This window comes from Ahaetulla prasina, chromosome 4, assembly GCF_028640845.1.
Source record: "Ahaetulla prasina isolate Xishuangbanna chromosome 4, ASM2864084v1, whole genome shotgun sequence".
Taxonomy (NCBI): Eukaryota; Metazoa; Chordata; class Lepidosauria; order Squamata; family Colubridae; genus Ahaetulla; species Ahaetulla prasina.
The window spans coordinates 70,102,582-70,123,639 of NC_080542.1; the positions used below are offsets into that span (position 1 = coordinate 70,102,582).

At 34.2% G+C, this 21,058-nt stretch overlaps 1 protein-coding gene across 4 annotated transcripts in view; it reads left to right on the forward strand.

Annotated features, from left to right (window-relative positions):
- VPS41 (VPS41 subunit of HOPS complex) overlaps nucleotides 1-21,058 on the forward strand; it is a 259,609-nt gene that overhangs the window by 231,137 nt on the left and 7,414 nt on the right. For all 4 annotated transcript variants that reach the window (XM_058179680.1, XM_058179681.1, XM_058179683.1 and 1 more), the window contains 6 exons: nucleotides 4,306-4,443; nucleotides 5,604-5,658; nucleotides 8,188-8,328; nucleotides 10,233-10,369; nucleotides 20,135-20,234; nucleotides 21,008-21,052. In XM_058179680.1, the coding sequence (XP_058035663.1) occupies nucleotides 4,306-4,443; nucleotides 5,604-5,658; nucleotides 8,188-8,328; nucleotides 10,233-10,369; nucleotides 20,135-20,234; nucleotides 21,008-21,052 (616 nt within the window). The remainder of the gene's footprint in view (nucleotides 1-4,305; nucleotides 4,444-5,603; nucleotides 5,659-8,187; nucleotides 8,329-10,232; nucleotides 10,370-20,134; nucleotides 20,235-21,007; nucleotides 21,053-21,058) is intronic.

The window sequence follows — 21,058 nt, forward strand, 5'->3', positions numbered from 1 at the left end:
TAGATATGGTATGGATAATGCCAGAACTTAGAAAGGAAACAGAAGTGGAAATAATAACAAACATATGGGCAGACCATAATCCATTAAGGGTGATATGGAAAGGCTAGAAGAAAAGAAAGAGAGGATGCTGAACAGAGAAATATTAAAAGAGAAGGAATACATACAAATGATAGAAAATAAATGAATATATTTTTTAGGATAAATACAAAAGAAGAAACATCTCTCCAAAATTTATGGGACACTGCAAAAGCATATATTTGAGGGCTTACAATTGCATATACTGTGAAAAGAAACAACAACAACAAAAACATGAACAAGATAATTTGCAAGAAGAACTAAAAAAATTGGAGCTAGATTTACAGAAGGAACCCAGAATAAAAAAAATTAAAGAAAGAAGAAATTTAATAAGACATAAGATAAACTTGGCCTCCACAAGCTGATATGGCACAGAAAATTAAACTAGGAAAGCAAAACCACTTGGAACATGCAAACAGAGTGGGACAATGGCTAGCATACAAATTGAAAAAAGAAAAAGTGAAAAAAATAATACATCAGTTACAAGATGAGAAAGGAGAGATACATTATAAAAGAGAAGAAAAAAAATAGCAAAAAGTTTTTTCCAAAACTTATACCCCCAAGAGAATATATTAAACAATACTGAATATAGCCAAATTAGAGGAGACAAAAAGGGAGATATTAAATGGGACAATTAGCATGACGGAATTAGTGGAGGCAAGAAAAAAAACAGAAAAATAACAAAATTACCAGGCCCAGATGGAGTTCTGGCAGAATTATATAAGACGTTTCAAGAATCACTAGATGAAACTGTTAAAATTTTTTAATGAAGCACTTATGAAGGCCCGAATACCTGACTCTTGGACAGAAGCCATTATTACTCATATCCCAAAAGAAGATACAGATGAACAACAAATCAAAAACTATAGACCCATTTCACTATTAAATGCAGTTTATAAACTATTCACACTGATAGTTTCGGAAAGATTAAAAAAAGTAATAAATGAATATATCCATCCTGACCAGAACAGCTTTTTGCCAAAAAGGCAGATGATAAAACAACACGAGAACCATAATAGATGTATTAGAATATTATGAGGCAAACCCAGACAAACAAGTGGCATTAATATTTTTGGATGTCCAAAAAGCCTTTGATAACTTAAATTGCAGATTTATTATTTTGCAATTAGTAAGTATGAAATTTGGAGATAAATTTGTAAACATGGTAGAAAGAGTATATTCAATTCAAATGGTAAAGATAATAATAAATGGAGACACTACCGAACAATTCACAATAACAAAGGGAGTGAGACAAGGACATCCCCTATCCCCCTTATTTATTCTAACATTAGAAGTATTGTTAATTAAAATCAGAAGTGAAAATGAAATAAAAGGATTGAAAATAAAAAAAGAAGAGTGTAAAGTCCAAGCCTTTGCTGACGATCTGGTTTTCATTTTAGAACAACCAATACAAATAGGACCCAAATTAATAACACATATAGAATATGGAAAAGTAGCAGGACTTAAAATGAATAAACTCAAATCAAAGGCACTAATGAAAAACTTCACCAAGAATCAGGAGAAAGAATTAGAAGATAAAATGGGCATCCAAACAACTAAAAAAATAAAATACTTAGGAATATGGTTAACAAAGGTTCATCAATTAAAGAAGATAACTATAATAAATTAATACTACAGATAAAGAAAAATTTGGAGAAAATTACAATTATCCCTCTTAGGAAAAATAGCATCGATCAAAAGGAACATTTTACCACAAATATTATTCTTGTTTCAAGTAGTACCCATAAAATTAGGAAAAAAAACTTTAAAGATCTAAATAAATTAACAGCGAACTATATTTGACAGGGGGGGAAATCAAGAATTAAAATATAATCATTACAAGATTAAAGAGGAGATTTTGGACTTCCAGATTGGGAAATTTACTACAAAGCAACCACACTTATTTGGATCAAAGACTGGATGGAATTAAAAAAATTAAAAATCCTAACATTAGGGGGCACAATTTACATAGAGGGTGGCATGATTTTTTATGGGAAGGAAAAAATAGATAACACAGTTACTTTCAGAGACAGTTAATTAGAGATGCACCACTACAAATTAGTCAAGAGATAAAAAAGAATCATTGCGATAAAATTCCAGAATGGTTATCTACAATGGAGGCGCTAATTTATCCGAATGTACTGGACATTGATAAAATTAAAAGATACAAGGATTTACTAAATAGTCAAGGTGAATTGAAAACAAGGCAAGAATTAAAAGAACAGGGTACAGACATTGATTGGTGTGTTTACATGCAAATTCAATCTAGATATAAGACAGATTCAATACAATACGGATTCCAAAGAGAAATACACAAATTAGATAAAATTCTTCAAGTCACAGAAGATAAATTGATTTTTAAAAAATATAATTATTTATTAAGATATATAATGGAAGATGAGGTTAAAGAATGTAATAAAGAATTAATTTTTTAAGAACTAAATTTTATTTAGTTAAAGAATATGATAATTTGAGCAAAAAAAATTTGGATATAACAATGAATTGGATAAATGGGAGAAATTATGGAATAAAAATTATAAACTGAAACTGTTTGTATCCTATAAAGAAAATATGTAAAAAAAATTTCTATAGGTGGCATTTGCCACCAGCAAGACTAGCTAAGATGTTTCCCAATACCCCATCAACATGCTGGAAATGCAAACAACAAAGGGGAACACACAACCATATGTAGTGGACGTGCCACAAAGCAAAACAGTATTGGAGTAAAATTAGATTACAATTAGAAGAGATAATCAAACAACATATAGAGATGTAGCCAGAAATATTTTTATTAGGAATACTCCCAGGGTCTTATGAAAAAAAATACAATATTTAATTATTCATATTATCACAGCAGCAAGAATAATATATGCACAGAATTGGAAAAACAATAATATACCAATCATCAAAGATAATTTGATTAGAAAAGTTTTGGAATGTACAGAAATGGACAAACTTACAAAGGAGATACAAGAAAAAGAGGAAACATTATTATATAGTATGGCAGAAATGGTTTGAATAGTTAGAGGAGAAAGATAAAAGGCAAAGAAGGATCAGATAAGGAAGGTATAGGAGTAGAAATGTAATAACAAATAAGAGGAAACAGAAAAAATGCAGATTGTAGAAATGAAATAGTGTACACTGTTATTTATATGTATATATGTAAATAAAGTAATATTAGAATTATAGGTATAAAGGATACATTGAAATAAGGGAGAAAAAATAGATAACTAAGAAATGGTTCACTGATGCAAAATTGTTGAAGAGAAAAAATAGTTAAAAATTCTTCTGTTTTTTGAAAAATGTTTAATAAAAATTATTTTAAAAAAAAGATTTGTAACTTAAAACTGAAACTTTGAAACCTTCCTGTTTCCTTCTTCCCACCTCATCCAATTTAAATCTTATATCAGTTTTGACTGAATCTGTATCTGCTGAAATTAGCATAAACATTCATGAAAGCACACACTTTTAACACATTTGTTATTGTGAAAAGATGCTTCCAGACTCCTCCTAATTTTCAGCAATTACAGAGTAAAATAACTTCAATCTATAGTGTACTTCCCATGACTGATGCTTCCTTGAACTTTCCTCATCCCTTTACAGGTAGCCCTCAATTTATGACCACAATTGAGCCCAGAATTTATGTTACTAAGTAAAAAAATTATTAAGTGAGTTTTGCCCCACTTTATAACTTTTCTTGCCACATTTGTTAAGTGAATCACTGCAGTTGTTAAATTAGTAACACATTGTTAAGCAAATCTGTTTCCTATTGACTATACTTATCAGAAGGTCACAAAGGGGGATCACATGACCCCAGGACACTGCAACTGTCATAAACAGGAACCCGTCATCAAGCATTTGAATGTAAAGCAAAACTGTAACAGTCATAAGTGTGAAAAATGGTCATAAGTCACTTTTTTCAGTGATGACCAACTTTGAATGGTCACTAAATGAACTGTTGTAAGTTGAAGACTATCTATATTTATGATATAAGAAAGAAATTTAAGCAAAACTATACCTTGTTCTTAATCAAACTTTGCATCAATTAGCAAGGCTAAGGAGAGTGAAATATTGTTTTGATTAGCCTGATGGTTGTTTTGAGGGGTTGGGTTTTTTGGGATTTATACATAAGGAAATTGGAAAACTGAATTAGTTATTATTCTAAAATCCACATTTGGGATGATGGCTAGCTTACAAGTTCTTATGGTTTTATGTTTGGTTGGTTTATAGTATTTGCATAAACTGTTCAAGAGAGATCATCATAAAGGACAAAAGTATCATGAAAAACAAATCAGCCTGTATGCTGAATACGACCGGCCAAATTTACTTCCTTTTTTGAAAAATAGCACCCATTGCCCATTGGAAAAGGTAAGGAAGATGTCTCAAAATATGCCTTTTTTCACCTAGTATAGTAGTGATTGGTTTTATTTATTTTGGTGTGGAGTGTAGAACACTTTTTTGTGTGATTCTTATATTAATCAGAATCAGCTTGGTATTCGTTTTCAATTGGTTTTAAAACCTGGGGCAACTCTTTATATAATACTACCCTCTGCTGGAAAATATGAGAACTAAATGTAATGTTTCATTCTTGAGTTTTCTGCAGAAGGCCACTGTTCTTTATTTTAATAGTTATGCATTTATTCAATATTGTGCTGTTTAATCCTAAGGCATATCAATTTTTTTAAAAGCAATGTATGCAATAAAATAGTACAGCAGCCTAAAACAGAAAATTAGTCTCACACTAAGCTAATTTTTTTAATAAATGAAAATTAATCATTTTGCTTTTTAGCATTGCAAAACAGTAATTTGATTGGTAGCCAGCGAGTTTCTCTAGGACAGGTTTTGCTGATCTGGAAAAATTTAAATTCTTATGTTCTGGGATCCAAATTCATGCCCCTATTGGAGCAGGGACCTTACTCCCTGATTCAGTATGTCTAACATACTGGTTGTTATAAAATGGTTGTTAATAAAATGAAAGGTGGCCTCCATTCTTCCCTGTCCTCCTCCAAGGAATTGGAATTTCTATAAAAAAAAGATGAGAAATAAATCCATGTAGAATATTTCCTTTTCCCCCTCTGTCCTATTATATTATATTTGGTGTCAAGGGAGCAGGAAGTAGAGAAGCCTTAAACTATATTTAATTCATTATAATATCCTAGCCTCTTGTATTTGCTTTTCTAATATTTTCCAGGCTTCTTGCCTATGTTTATCATACATTTCTGTTTATGAAAATAACTTTAAAAATTTCTATAAACACTACAAAAACCATTGGGCTGGTCTTTTTGGAATTATTTAGAAGTTTTAAATTAATGTCACCTATATACTCTTATTCATTATACTTAGAAATGATTCTACAAGGCAGTGAATAAAATGTGTCCCCTTTTAGCATATACCAAATGAGTAAAAAGCTGATGTTCATTAACTTTCAGCAACATTGTTATGTTCCACTGACTGCAGTGGGCCTTAGAGATGCAGCAAATATTATTTATCTATGATTAATAATTAACACTTTGTTCTTGAAATTACAGGCTCTTGAAATTTGTCAGCAAAGATTCTTTGTGGAAGAGACTGTTTATCTTTTGAGTAAGTAGCTGTATTGTGCTTCATTTTGTTTGTTTTTACTTGACAAATTATCAAGGCAGTATTTCCATCACCTATATACAGTGTGATATACGGTTGTTAAGGTACTATACACCCCTATTAAGATGCCAATTTTTTGAGATGTAAAAAAAAAAGATGAAGATATATCACTTCAGAATTTTTTTCAACCTTTAATATAACATTTAATCTGTACAATTGAATTGAAGAGCAAACAAATATTTTAGGCAAAAAATAAAAATCTTACAATGATATGATTGCATAAGTGTGCACACGCTTAAATTAATACTTTGTTGAAGCACCTTTTGATTTTATGACATACCCAAGTTACCCTGAGGCAAGATGGGCATAAATAAATAAATAAATGACAGTATAAATAAATAAATGACTTCATTCTGTCTTTTTGGATAGGACCTATCAGCATGGCATATCCCATCTTGGAAATCTGCCCACTCTTCCTTGCGGTTGCACTCCAAATCAGTACAGTACATTACGCAGCCCTCTTCATGTCACCCCACAGATTTTCAAGTGATTCAGGTCAGGGTTTTGGCTAGGCTATTTGTTGTTGATTTGGAGGTATGCTTTGGGTTGTGTTGAAATGTGAAATTCATCTTCAGATGCCTGAAAGCTTTATGCCAAAATTAACTGATATTTGGAACTGATCATAATTCCCTCCACCTTGATTAAAGCTCCAATTCCAGATGAAGAAAAGCAGAGCCAAAGCATAATGTTGCCACTACCATACTTCACTGTAGGTATGGTGTACTTCGGGTGATGCTCAGTATTATTTTTGCACCAAAAATGCTTTTTCAAAATTATGGCCAAAAAGTTCAGAATTAGTCTCATTGGACCATAACATATTTTTCCACATGCTTTTGTCAAACTTGATGTAGGATTTTGCAAAATGTAGTCAAGCTTCAATGTTTTTCTTTGTAAGAAAAGGCTTTTGTCTTGCCACCCTCCCCATAGTCCAGACATATGAAAAATATGGGAGACCAGCACTTGCCAGAAATTACAACAGCTCCTTTAATCTTGCTGTAGATCCCTTGGCAGCCTCTCAAGCCAGTTTTCTTGTTGTTTTTTCATCAATTTTGGAGGGACATCCAATTCTTGGCAATGTCACAGTTGTGCCATATTTTCTCCACTTGTCTTTATTGTGCTCCATGATATATCCAATGCCTAGGAAATTTTTTGGTATCCTTTTCTTGACTGATAACTTCCAACAATAAGATCCCTTTGATGCTTTGTAAGCATTTTGCAGACCATGGCTTTTGCTCTAAAAGACAACTGGGTAAAAGTCAGAGAAGTCCAGCTGAATTTAACCTGTATTGATCAGACACATTTTAATTAATGGTAGGTGTATACTGACTACTGTTTAACATCAGTTTGAATGTGACTGGTTAATTCTGAACATAGCACATCCCTGCTTATAAGGGTGTACAGTACACACTTATACAACCATGTTATTGTACTTTTCTTATTGTTATTTTCCACCTTAAAAGATTTCAGTTTATTTTTCAGTTGGATAGTACAGTTTATGTTATATTAAGCGTAGAAAAAATTCTGAAGTGATATATCTTAGTCTATATTTTTTTTACATCTCAAAAACCTGGCATTTTAACAGGAATGTATAGACTTTTTATCAGCACTATATAAAATTATCTCCAAGTTAGGAATTTCAGAAATGGGGCGGGTGGGGGGGAAAGAATTTTTAAAACAGTCAAAATAAACACTTGTAACCACTAGCTAATGAATGTGAAACATTGCTGATGTATGATCCAGATTCTTATGACTACCTCAGATGAGTTTTTGCGAATCCTAGCTGTTCAGATATGATCATGGATGGTGCTTTTAACAAGAGGCTAGTGTTCCTAGTACATCTCTTTCTAAAATTCTGAGGTTCTTTGCCTGCAGAGCAGCTTGTTTAAAATTTATTACTTAATTTATGTTAACTAATGTTAGAATTAAGACTTTTAGTTCTTAAATCAGTTCTTCAACTGAAAATGGTAGGAAGCTGCATTGTTGCTATTTTGCAGCAATCTGAGGGCAATAAGTTTTTATCTTGGCTGTACTCTAATGCCTACACTCTATGCTGCTTTTTTAACCTGTATTGCTGCATATAATTCAGTATGTAACTGAATTCCACAAGAAGGTATCTGAATGTAGTCTGGAACTATTTTATTTCTTTGGAAATGGACTATATTGATTTTGTTTAAACAGATGTTCTTTCCTAAAAAGAAAAAAAGAAAAACCATGGATTTTAAAAGTGCTTTCCCCAATCTAGAAAGATGGTCCAATGATTGTGTTCTATTTATCTTTATTATTTATTTATGGTTAATTTTTGTTAGGGATTATGAAAGTTGTAGTCTAACACATCTGGATGCCATCAGGTATGGGAAGGTACTTTTGAAGACAATAAAACCAGAAAGGGATTGCTCATAGAATTAAATTGTGCTTTGTCATTGTTTTTAAGGGGTGTGTTGTTGAGGATTTTTTTGCATATTTTTTTTTCAGGTCGAATGGGCAATAGTCGAAGTGCCCTGAAAATGATCATGGAAGACCTAAATGATGTAGATAAAGCTATAGAGTTTGCTAAAGAGCAAGATGATGCTGAACTTTGGGAAGACCTTATTTTGTACTCAATAGACAAACCTCGTAAGCAATCTAATCTTTGCCCAGTTTATATAATACAGTTATGTCTGTGTCAATGAAACAGAGAATGAATTTAATTAATGGTAAGGAGGACAGGATAGCCAGATTGATTTGAAAATAATGCCAACTTCAATAATACAAAGAAGTGAGTTGCAATATAATCACTGTTACTGAACATCAGTTTAATTATTGAAAGAACACAATGGTCGTGAAAAATGTAACCGATTACATATTCCATAGTTGTGTGACATTTGCTGTTGTCTAGCAAATTAGGGGAACTGCTAGGAATTTTTGGGTTTTCCTAAGCATCTTTATAAAGACAATTTGCCTTCCTTAATAGAAAAATATTAAATGGTATTACATTTTTTCCTAATAAAAATTCCTTTAAGTGTGATTAGACTGTATTAAGAAAAGAAATGCTTCTCCTGGTATATCTGGAAACATGTTATCTTTTCTTGCTGGAACTGCTGTGATTCATGAAACGTTTACTAGTGTTTTTCCTGCCAAAATATAAAGTCAGCAATAGATTTGCAAATCATTCCACAAAGAAAATTAATTTCCCTCTGCATGTAAATACATTGTGAGGAATTGGTAGGATACTGTGATTGAGGGGGAAAAAACTTTTAATATATATTGGAAGAATTTCTTAAGTGCAAAAGTTGATATGGGAAAATAGTGTAAAATTAAAAAATATAATTCTGAGAAACTAGACTAGAAGTATGGCACAAAAATCATAGACAAAGATACAGCCTTTAGAAATAATAAAGTCAGAGGCTTGGGTTAAAGAATAATAGAGTGTGTCAAGAAAAGAGACTAATAGAAATAGGGTGTAAGAAAATTTCTGAAGTAGGGGTGTCAAACACAAGGCTTGCAGGCCGGATGCAACCTGCAATGTGGTTGGATCTGGCCCATAGGGCATCCTGGAAAATGTAAGGGGCTGGCCCGCATTGCTTCATCCCCGTCTACCCAATGCGAAGAGGAAACATTGAGCCAGAGTTGCTTTGGACCAGTCTACCGAATGTGAAGAGGAAACATCAAGCCAGCATTGCTTCAGCCCGGTCTACCCAGTGTGAAAAGGAAACATCGGGCCAGCATGGCTTTGGCCCTGTCTACCCAATGCGAAGAGGAAACATCGGACTAATATGACTTCGGCCCAGTCCACCCAATGCAAAGAGAAACAATGCCAGCAGTTTGGGGAGTGGCATCAAGCTGGCCACGCCCATCCATCTGGCCACACCCACCCAGTTGGCCACACTGGTCCCCCGAGGTCAACCACAGCCCTGATGCAGCCCTCAATGAAATTGAGTTTGACACCCCTGTTCTAGAGAGAAACAAGGGGGATATACCTTACTGAAAGACAATAATGTATACATTAAATAAATACATAAATAAATGCTGGCAGGTTTGAAGTCTAGGTACTTGAATACAAGGTGTACCGAAAAAATAATGATATTAGGCAGTGAAAAAGAACAGACCTTTATGATTTTATGATGTAAAATGAAAAGACCTTAAGGAATACGGGAGAATGAATTACAGTAAAACCATCAAAATTATTCTTGCTACTATCAAAGAGAAAATATGAATAAAAGAAGAGCCACATTAAAACCAAGGTGTCTAAAAAACCAAGATGTCAGCAAAAAAATGTAACAGTATTTCAGACTGTCCTCTCAAATTATTCAAAGAATCAGATCTACAAGAAAACTCAGAATGGGAAAGAACATACGGTAGCTTTTTAATTAAAGTGTATAGCTTAATTTAAACAAAAGCCCTATAAATAACTAGATCTTTCATAGAGATACCTTTAGTTTTCCATTTATTTTCCACTCTCCGCTTTTAAGAGTAATTTACACCACTTAAGAGACTTTAACATTCTGATTCTGACTTAAATGTCCTCTATGTTTTTACAGCTTTTATTACAGGTTTGTTAAACAATATAGGGACTCATGTTGACCCTATTCTCCTGATTCATCGTATTAAGGAAAGTATGGAGATTCCAAACCTGAGAGATTCATTAGTAAAGATTCTTCAGGATTATAATTTGCAGGTAAATTTTAAGATTATGGCTGCCTTTATCCATTCCTCCACTCATGACACCACTGTGTATATTCTTGTGAAGAATAAAATAAGCTTTTAAGGAACGGGTGACAATTCAAAGAATAATCAGGCCATAAAAAATAATTGTCTCACTCTAATGCATTCAGGCAATACCTTCATCAAGATGTGGTTTGCATTAGGTAGCGTGCTTGCCACTGTGTTTATAGAAGTAGCATGAAGAAGTAGCATAAATTTGGTAATGACATTGTCCTCACTGACAATAACTTAAGCCTATCTAATAATGGCAGTATTATTAGATGGTGTTCTAATATTCATGGCAGGGCAAGACAAAGTTGTCTGTCTGGAATTAAAAAGTAAGTAAATTAAAGCTGCATTCTAAAAATTCTTGTATTTTATATCTCACTATTCAATGAAGTGAATATTAAATCATAAATAAAGTAGAGTACTGACAACTGCAGTTTAATTTATATAGCCATAAAATTGTGTGTTCTCTTACAGTAGAGCCACTCATGTATCAACAGTGACACATGCCTTGGAGCAGTATTTAGCTAGTAGAAAATAAATTGCTGTTTCACTGGCAGTGTTTTTTTATTATAATTAAATCACAATAGGCACTCTGACAAGTCTGCCAGGGTGAGCAAGATTACATTGAATTTTAAACAATAAAGCAGTAATTTCCTAATTTTGACACTTTACATGTGCACACAAGCACGTGCATGTGCATACGCGTGCACACAAAGGATGCTATATTTTCAACAGCCATGCATGCAAAACTTTCAAAGAACATGAATATTTTGCTTTCATAAATTACACACAAAAAAAGGATCTTTCAGGGTGAGCCATAGGGGGGTCTAATACTCTAGTAAATTAAATTTTACATAAAATAGGTTCTTGTTTTCTTTAACTTTCAGAAATTCATTTTTCATGTAGTAGGGACTTTTCAGGCCGAGTTGGCACTTCCATTTATTTGACAGATAAACTTTTCATAATAAAAATTATTAAATATGTAATAAAGGGGTCAACTACAGAGCATGGGCTCTTCACAACTGACCATACTTAGATTTTTCTACATGATAACAAAACATTGTATGAGAAAATCAACAAAAGATTCTTAGTTGGATAGTTTACAGCTCCTATTCTCTGGATCCAGCCAATGGAGCAAAGGATTGAATACCAAATTTCTTGCTGTTGGGTTCTTTGTTTAAATAAGTTTGTAAAAGATTAGCCCAATGGGTGTCAGACAAACCTTTTCACTTGTTTAACATATGATTACACTTTTGCATAATGGGTTTTGTTGTCATTGGGAGGTAAGTTTCCTTGTGAAAATTTGTTTTATTAATTCATCCAGAAAATTCGGATCTTTAAGTACTGCTGAAGTAATTTATCTGATACTTGTTTTCAGGGGGGAAAAAGTCATTGCAACTTTTTCACAGAACATTTTTCAGATGTCATTTGCTAATAGTGAGCATATTTGCTAATAGTGAGCATATTTTACAACTTTGAATTCAGGAGTAAATTGCTATTGATCCTAGCTCAGATTATTGATATTGATCTGAACCATTGACATTACTCAGACTATCATGTTATTTTAGCTACTTCAAAATATATATTAAAAAACAGCCATTGCATTACAAAATAATAAAAATGCATGCAGCACAAAGCATGAGACACATTTCTTTTTTAAAAAAATGATCATTTTTTGTGACTGGCATCTAGCATCACAGTACCACTGATCTTTTGAGTCAGTAATGAGAAAAACAAAGTGCAGTGTTTGTGGTTATTATTAAATATGGCTTGACTTCCTACGTTTATGAAATGAAGAGGCATATATAAAATTCACATTTTGTCCTTTTATCTGTCTAAAATTTCATTGTTGAGTTTTTATATCCTGCTCTTCAACAGCTCAATTTTTCCAATACGTGGTGGGAGAAAAATCTGATTCTAGGTTAACTAAATAAAGCCTGCTGATGGTGTTTTGGGGTGTCACAGATTTTAGCTGGGTGAGATGACTAATGCAGAGCCTCTTTTCACAATTACACGATATATGGAGAAAAATGGGTGGGGGAGGGAAACTCCATATGAACATCCTGTTTTTGGCAATAGACTTGTACTTGCCTTTAATTCTGGCTTCACCCTAACTCTGTGTTTCTTAAATTTGAAAACTAAGATGAGTGGGTTGAACTTTCAGAATTCCCAGCATAATGGCTGTGGAATTCTGGGACTGAAATCTACACATTTAAGCTTGCCAAGATGAATAAATACTGTTCTTCTTAACTCATTATAATGCATTTTTTCTTGATTAAAGTAAGTATTATAACAAATAATATTTGTAAAAACCAAAGAAATGAAGAGTTTTACAACTGTCTGTTAATGCAAAGGTTCTCAAACTATGTTTTTTGACTGCACTATGAGGCTTGCATAGACAAAGTTGTCAAAAGTTTGATCACTTTTTATTTGTGCAAGGCCAAAACGTTTGAGAGTCCTATGATATATAAATTGCAATTCAATTATTTAAAAATTGTTTATATCTTTCTTACCCAATCTCTTTGCCATGAAAACCTTATAGATAGTGCCAAAAGGCAAAAAGATATGACTCTGGAAGATGAGTCCTTCAGGTCAGAAGGTGTCCAATATGCTACTGGGGAAGAGCAGAGGGCTAGTACTAGTAGTGCCAGAAAGAGTGAAGCGACTGGCCCAAAGCCGAAAGGACGCTCAGCTGTGGATGTATCTGGTGGTGAAAGGAATGTCTGATGCTATAAAGATCTATTCTCCATAGGAACCTGGAATGTAAGATCCATGAATCAAGGCAAGCTGGACGTGGTCAAACAAGAGATGACAAGACTGAACATCAACTTCTTAGGAATCAGCGAACTAAAATGGACAGGAATGAGTGAATTTAATTCAGATAACATCAGGTATACTACTCTGGGAAAGAATCCCTCAGAAGAAATGGAGTAACCTTCATAACCAATAAAAGAGTAGGAAAAGCAATACTGGATACAATCCCCAAAATGACAGAATTATCTCAGTTTGAATCCAAGGCAAACCATTCAATATCACAGTAGTCCAAGTCTATGGCCCAACCACAGGTGCTGAGGATGAGGATGAAATTGACCAGTTCTATGAAGCCCTACAGCACCTTATAGAATTAACACTAAAAAAATGATGTCCTTATTATCATGCGGGATTGGAATGCTAAAGTAGGAAGCCAAAGGATAACCGGAATAACAGGCAAGTTTCGCCTTGAGTACAAAATGAAGCAGGGCACAGGCTGATATAATTTTGTCAAGAGAATATGATGGTTATAACAAACACCCTTTTCCAACAACCCAAGAGACAACTCTACACATGGACATCACCAGACAGTCAAAACAGAAATCAGATTGACTTGTGCTCTGCAGCCAAAGATGGAGATGCTCTATACAGCCAGTAAAAACAAGACCAGGAGCTGACTGTAGTCAGATCATGAGCTTCTCGTTGCAAAATGTAGGCTTAAATTGAAGAAAGTAGGAAAAAGCACTAGGCCACTCAGGTATGATTTAAACCATATCCCTGATGAATATATAGTAGAGATGACAAATAGATTTAAGGAATTAGATATGGACAGAAGTTTGCAACATTGTACCATCCCAAAACTATCCCAGAAAAAAAGAAATTCAAGAAAGCAAAATGGCTGTCTGAGGAAGCTTTGCAAATAGCTGCGGAAAGAATGGAAGAGAAAGGCAAGGAAGAAAGAGAAAGATACACCCAATTGAATGCAGAATTCCAGAGAATAGCTAGAAGAGATAAGAATGCCTTCTTAAATGAACAGTGCAAAGAAATAGAAGAAAACAAAAGAATAGGAAGGACCAGAGATCTCTTCAAGAATAGTGGAGATATGAAGGGAACATTTCATGCAAAGATAATAATCGTAATAACAGAGTTGGAAGGGACCTTGGAGGTATTCTAGTCCAATCCCCTGCTCAGGCAGGAAACCTTACACCTCTTCAGACAAATGGTTATCCAACATCTTCTTAAAAATTTCCAGTGTTGGAGCATTCACAACTTCTGCAGGCAAGTTGTTCCACTCATTAATTGTTCTGACTGTCAGGAAATTTCTCCTTAGTTCTAAGTTGTTTCTTTCCTTGATCAGTTTCCACCCATTGCTTCTTGTTGCTTTGGAGAATAGTTTGACTCCTTCTTCTTTGTGGCAACCCCTGAGATATTGGAATACTGCTATCATGTCTCCCCTAGTCCTTCTTTTCATTAAACTAGACATACCAAGTTCCTGCAACCATTCGTCATACATTTTAGCCTCCAGTCCCCTAATCATCTTTGTTGCTCTTCTCTGCACTCTTTCTAGAGTCTCAACATATTTTTTACATTGTGGCGACCAAAACTTAATGCAATATTCCAAGTGTGGCCTTACCAAGGCATTATAAATTGGTATTAATACTTCACATGATCTTGATTCTATCCCTCTGTTTATGCAGCCTAGAGCTGTGTTGGGTTTTTCGGCAGTTGCTGCACACTGCTGGCTCATATCTAAATGGTTGTCCACTAAGACTCCAAGATCCCTCTCACAGTTACTAATATTAAGCGAGGTTCCACATATACGGTACCTATGCATCTTGGTTTTTTTGCCTAAATGTAGAACCTTACTTTTTTCACTGTTGAATTTCATTTTGTTAGTTAGCGCCCAATGTTCAAGTCTGTCAAGATCCTTCTATATCTTGAGCCTATCTTCTGGAGTGTTGGCTATTCCTGCCAGCTTGGTGTCATCTGCAAATTTGATGAGTTCACCATCTATCCCCTTATCTAAGTCATTGATGAAGATGTTGAAGAGTACTGGGCCTAAAACAGAGCCTTGGGATACTCCACTGCATACTTCCCTCCATGTTGATGTAGTTCCATTGAGGACTACTCATTGAGTGCAGTTGGTGAGCCAGTTACAAAACCATCTGGTGGTGATGCTGTTTAACCCACATTTTTCTATTTTATCTAGTAGTAGGTTATGATCTACTTTATCAAATGCTTTACTGAAGTCCAAGTAAATTATATCGACAGCATTCCTCTAGTCCACTAATTTTGTCACTTTGTCAAAGAATGCAAAAAGATTAGTCTTGCATGATCTGATTTTGACAAACCCATGTTGGCTTTTGGTTATTACTTCGTTTGCTTCTAGGTGTTCAGTGATCCGTTGCTTGATAATCTTTTCCAGAATCTTTCCTGGTATTGAGGTCAGGCTGATAGGTTTATAATTTCCTGGATTTGTTTTTTTTTTCTTTTTTTGAAGGAAAGGCATGATGGGCATGGTAAAGGACCAAAATGGCAGGGACCTAACAGAGGCAGAAGAGATTAAGAAGAGGTGGCAAAATTACACAGAAGAACTATACAAGAACAAGCTTAACATCCCTGATAACTACAATTGGGTGGTCACTGACCTCGAGCCAGACATCCTAGAATGTGAAGTCAAATGGGCCTTAGGAAATCTGAGCAACAACAAAGCTAGTGGAGGTGACAGTATTCCAGCTGAGCTATTCAAAATCTTAAAAGATGATGCAGTAAAAGTGCTACATTCAATTTGCCAGCAAATTTGGGAAACTCAACAGTGGCCAAAGGATTGGAAAAGGTCAGTTTACATTCCAATTCCAAAGAAAGGCAATGCCAAAGAATGTTCAAACTATCGCACCATTGCACTCATTTCACATGCTAGTACAGTTATGCTTAAAATCCTACAAGCTAGACTCCAGCAGTATGTGGATCGAGACCTACCAGAAGTACAGGGAGGATTTCGAAGAGGCAGAGGAACTAGAGATCAAATTGCCAATATACGCTAGATCATGGAGAAAGCTAGGGAGTTCCAGAAAAATATCTACTTCTGCTTCATTGACTATGCTAAATTAACTATGCTTTGTGTGGATCACAACAAATTGTGGCAAGTTCTTAAAGAGATGGTTTCTCAAGAGACCATCTTATTTGTCTTTTTCTTTTTTTTGAATTTTTTTTTATTTTTTGAAAATAAACCACATACATCATATTTTTGAGCAAAGTATCAGTCAGGTACATAGTCAAACCCAATTCAAATTTCCCTCACTGTATATTTTGTCAAATCTATTTCCCTTCCCCTCTTTTAATTCAATTATTTGCATACCTCTAGCTAAAAAATTCAATCTAACCCTCTGTCCTGAATTTAACTCTTTAATCAAGTCTACCACCACTTTTTGCTCCACTTCTTATCCCTAAATTAAATTAAATTTAGGGATTTAAATTAAAACCCTATATTCCCAGTTACAATTTTCTTTCTTTTCAATCTTTACATAATCATTACATTTCACTAAACATTTTTTTTTTAAAAAGATCATTATTCTTATTTTTATCAAAGGAAAAACAATAAGAAAAAATAAAGAATAGCATAGAATAGAATAGAATTTTTTATTGGCCAAGTGTGATTGTAACATTCATTGTTTCAAAAAATGTCTTATACAGAGTTCTCATTTCTTAGATATTTCAAAAAAAACCTCTTATGCATTAAATTCTCATCTTTAATATTTCAATCTTGATCTATATTAAATCCCTTCTTATTTTCCTTTAAAGTTCCTTGCTTCAAATATTTCAATAAAATTCTGCTCATTTCTGTAGCTTCAATAGCAATAATTTCTTTAACAATATAATGGAAAAGCAAAAGTGAAAAGGAGCAAACGTTTGTCGTATTTCAAAAAGTTTTATGCTTATCTTTGTATATTCTCATCTCTTAGAAGTTTTAGTCTTAAACTATTTCAATACAGTTATTATTCGCTTAAAGTTCAATATCATCTTAGCTTGTCTTATATTTCTATTATTTCTCCCTTTTCCCTCCTTCCCCCTTCTTTGTATCTCTCTAATAACCTTTAATATAATCTTTTCAATTTATATTTTAACTGTCACTGCTAAAAGCAACTCTTAGTTTTTTTCCTAAATCATTATTTTCCCTCCAGTCTAGTTATTTCTTGTGGTCTTTGCTTAAACTTTGCTTTGTACTTTTCTTAGTTTCAGTTGATTCTCTGCTTCATTCTTTGAAGTTGTAATTTTTATTCTTGTGAAGGTCAGTCAGCTTGTTAGTAGAAACCTCCCTTAAAATTCTCACTGTTTCTTATCACAGTCATAGGAGCTGTTCAACAATGACTATGTGCTTATAGTTTCTCTTCCACCTTTAGATGTCACTCTATAGTCCACAATTCCAATTCACAATTAACAAAAGTATCCCATTTAAAATACATAGTTTCAATTTAATACTTTGCTTAGTCCAAATCCATGGAGTATAGAGGAAATCGGAGATATTCAATCAGAGTCCAGTTTTAAATCCTCAGTTGTTTTCCTTTTTTCCTGTTTTTAGTCTTTAATTAGTTGTTAAAAAAAACAAAACTTCCAAATTATCCAAATTTCCAGTTTTGATCAATAGTTCTATTTTTCTCTTTTAGTTTAAAGGCTCTAGACTTCAATTTCAGAAGCCAAATTCTTGTCAGGTCTTTGGGTACTGTTTCTGGTTTTTTTTCCAATTGTATCAACAATCTTTTTCAATTTAGGCGCCATTTCAGGTTTTTTTTTAAGGCTTATTGCAGAAGTCAATTTTAAAGTGCCTCTTCATGAGTTGATGTTCAGTCACTCGGCTTCAATACTTTGTTCAATTTCACCACTTCAACCTCCTGCACGATCTTTGTGGCCATCCCGACTTTGGCAGTTTGTGGTAGCTGCAGTCCTCATTGCTGGGTCAAAGGCTAAAAAACCCGTGCTGCAGGCAATTTGCAACTTCTCTGTTCGCTCCGGCAGTTCCTTCTTTCTTCACTGTCCCTGCAGGACAGCTATAGTCCATTACGGACCCCCATACGATGGGATTTTCGGCACTCCCCCCCCCAGAGCTCCTAGGGTTCGTGTCCGTCTCATCGCAACGTGACCACGCCTCCTTACTCGTCTCTTGAGAAACCTATATGCAGGCCAAGAAGCAACAGTGAGAACTGGACACAGAACCACTGATTGGTTCAAAATTGGGAAAGGAGTCTGGCAAGGCTGTATACTGTTGCTCTGCCTACTTATATGTAGAGCACATCATGAGAAAGGTGGGCTAAATGAATCAAAAGTTGGAATTAAGATTGCCGGGAGAAATATCAACAACCTCAGATATGCAGATGATACCACTTTAATGGCAGAAAGTGAAGAGGAACTAAAGAGCCTCTTGAGACAGGTGAAGGAGGAGAGTACAAAAGTTGGCTTGAAACTCAATAGTAAGAAAACTAAGATCATGGCATCCGGCCCTCTCAATTCCTGGCAAATAGATGAGGAAGAAATGGAGGTAGTGACAGATTTTATTTTCCTGGGCTCCAAGAGCACCACAGATGAGGATTACAGCCAAGAAATTAAAAGATGCTTGCTCCTGGGAGGAAAGCTATGGTGAATCTAGACAGGCTGTGGTTTTCCCAGTTGCAATGTATGGCTGTGAAAGTTGGACCATAAGAAAGGCTAAGCGCCAAAGAATTGAGGCCTTTGAACTCTGGTGCTGGAGAAGACTCCTGTGAGTCCCTTGGACTGCAAAGTGATCAAACTGGTCAGTCCTGGAAGAGATCAACCGCGACTGCTCTTTAGAAGGCCAGATCCTGGAGATGAAACTCAAATACTTTGACTACCTAATGAGAAGGAAGGACTCACTGGAGAAGAGCCTAATGTTGGTAAAGATTGAGGGCAAAAGAAAAAAGGGACGACAGAGAATGAGGTGGCTGGATGGAGTCACTGAAGCAGGTGTGAGCTTAAATGGACTCCAGAGGATGGAGAGGACAGGAAGGCCTGGAGGAACATTGTCCATGGGGTCAGACATGACTTCGCAACTAACAACAACAATTATTATTTAGTTTAATAATGGGGTTACAAATTGCTTTATTATTTTAGAAGATCACAGTAGCATAAAGTCTGAGAACTTCTGTACTAGTAGATAGAATTCTTAATCTTTGAACAATAATTAAAAATTGGCAGACAAATGGTAAGGGTTTGAGGTTTTTTATAACAAAATGTGATGTGAAATTGTCTCAAAGGCAATAAGGTTCAAAGTTATGAGAATGGTTCCCCTACAAATTTTCTGGACTTCTGGACACTTGCTTTTATTTCTCTTTTTGATTACTTGAGCCAAATAATTGGAATACTTGGTCCTAACCCAGATAAACTGCCATTAATGCATGGTTTCAAATAATAATTTAGGAATTGTTAATCTGTTATTTTTCTAAGACAAAGCTTTAGCAAAAGGAATTTTAAAATGAGATAGAATGAAAAACATTGCAGTAAGTAGGAACAATAGATATCAATATGTAAAAAATTAAATAAAATGTAATTGATTAACCAATAAGGAATATTCATCTAAAATTGATTGAGTAGCTATTTGTTAGAAGGCTATATTGCTACTGGTACAGATTTCATTTCATTATTATAATGCAGATGATTATTAAGAAAATGTAAGTGCTCTTGTCAAAAATGACATTAAAATGTATCAGAAAATAAGAAGTAATAGATCATTTGCAGATATCCATATCTATTTTAAGGAAAGTTACAGAAAAAAGTTTTATCCTGAAATTCTAGTAGGATTACATATATTGTTGTACTATGTCACATACTTAACATTGATAATGCTTAATTTTAATTAATCCTTTTTTAAATCTTCAGAAGTCATTGTCTTTAATAATATTTAGACTTAGAAATAAAATTTGAAAATCTGCTGACAAATTATCATATAGTTGTGTTTTGTCTTTTTTAGATTTTGCTTCGAGAAGGATGCAAGAAGATTCTTGTGGCTGACTCTCTTTCATTGTTGAAAAAGATGCACCGAACACAAATGCGTGGAGTACTTGTAGATGGTAAGTTCCATAAATAGTTGCAGATATAAAATATAAGCCTATCTCTGAGCTCTCTGAACACCAAGGACTTCACAAGTCATCCCTGAGCTACAAATATTCTCTTCTGTTAAAACTTACCTTGGCAGTTGAAGAGTTTTTGGGATTATCTCTCATTTTATTTCAGTGATGTATCCTTCAACTAACAGATTTAAGAGAGGAGCCTTTTGCTTGCTATAACAATAGTTGAGCACATGATTTCTCTATTGTATTATTTAGTCTACAAAATACAGTAGTTCATAAGAGACTTATAGGTATTGAATATATATTAATATTTTCATTGATATATCAAAACCTATTTTTCATATATAGGTAGTCCTTGATTGATAACAACAATTGAGCCCAAAATTGCTGTTTCTAAGCAAAACAGTTGTTAAATGACTTTTGTCCCAGTAATTTCAGTGATTAAGCGAATCTGGCTTCCCTCATTCACTTTCCTTTTTGGAAGCTGGCTGGGAAGGTTATATATGATCGTCACATGACCCTGGAACATTGCAACCATCATAAATGCATGCCACTTGCCAAGCATCCACATTCTGATTATGTGACCATGGGGAAGCTGCAACTGTTGTACATGTAAAAAATGTTACTTTTTTTAATGACTTCAAATGGTCACTAAACAAATGGTTGTAAGTCAAGGACTATCCATACTAAAAATGTCTCAACTTTGAGAATTATACTCAAAACAGAAACAAATGCATTATATTAATTTTGTATGTCATTATTTTTTCTTATAGAGGAAAATATCTGTGAAATATGCCTTTCTCCTATACTGCCTACAGGTAGGA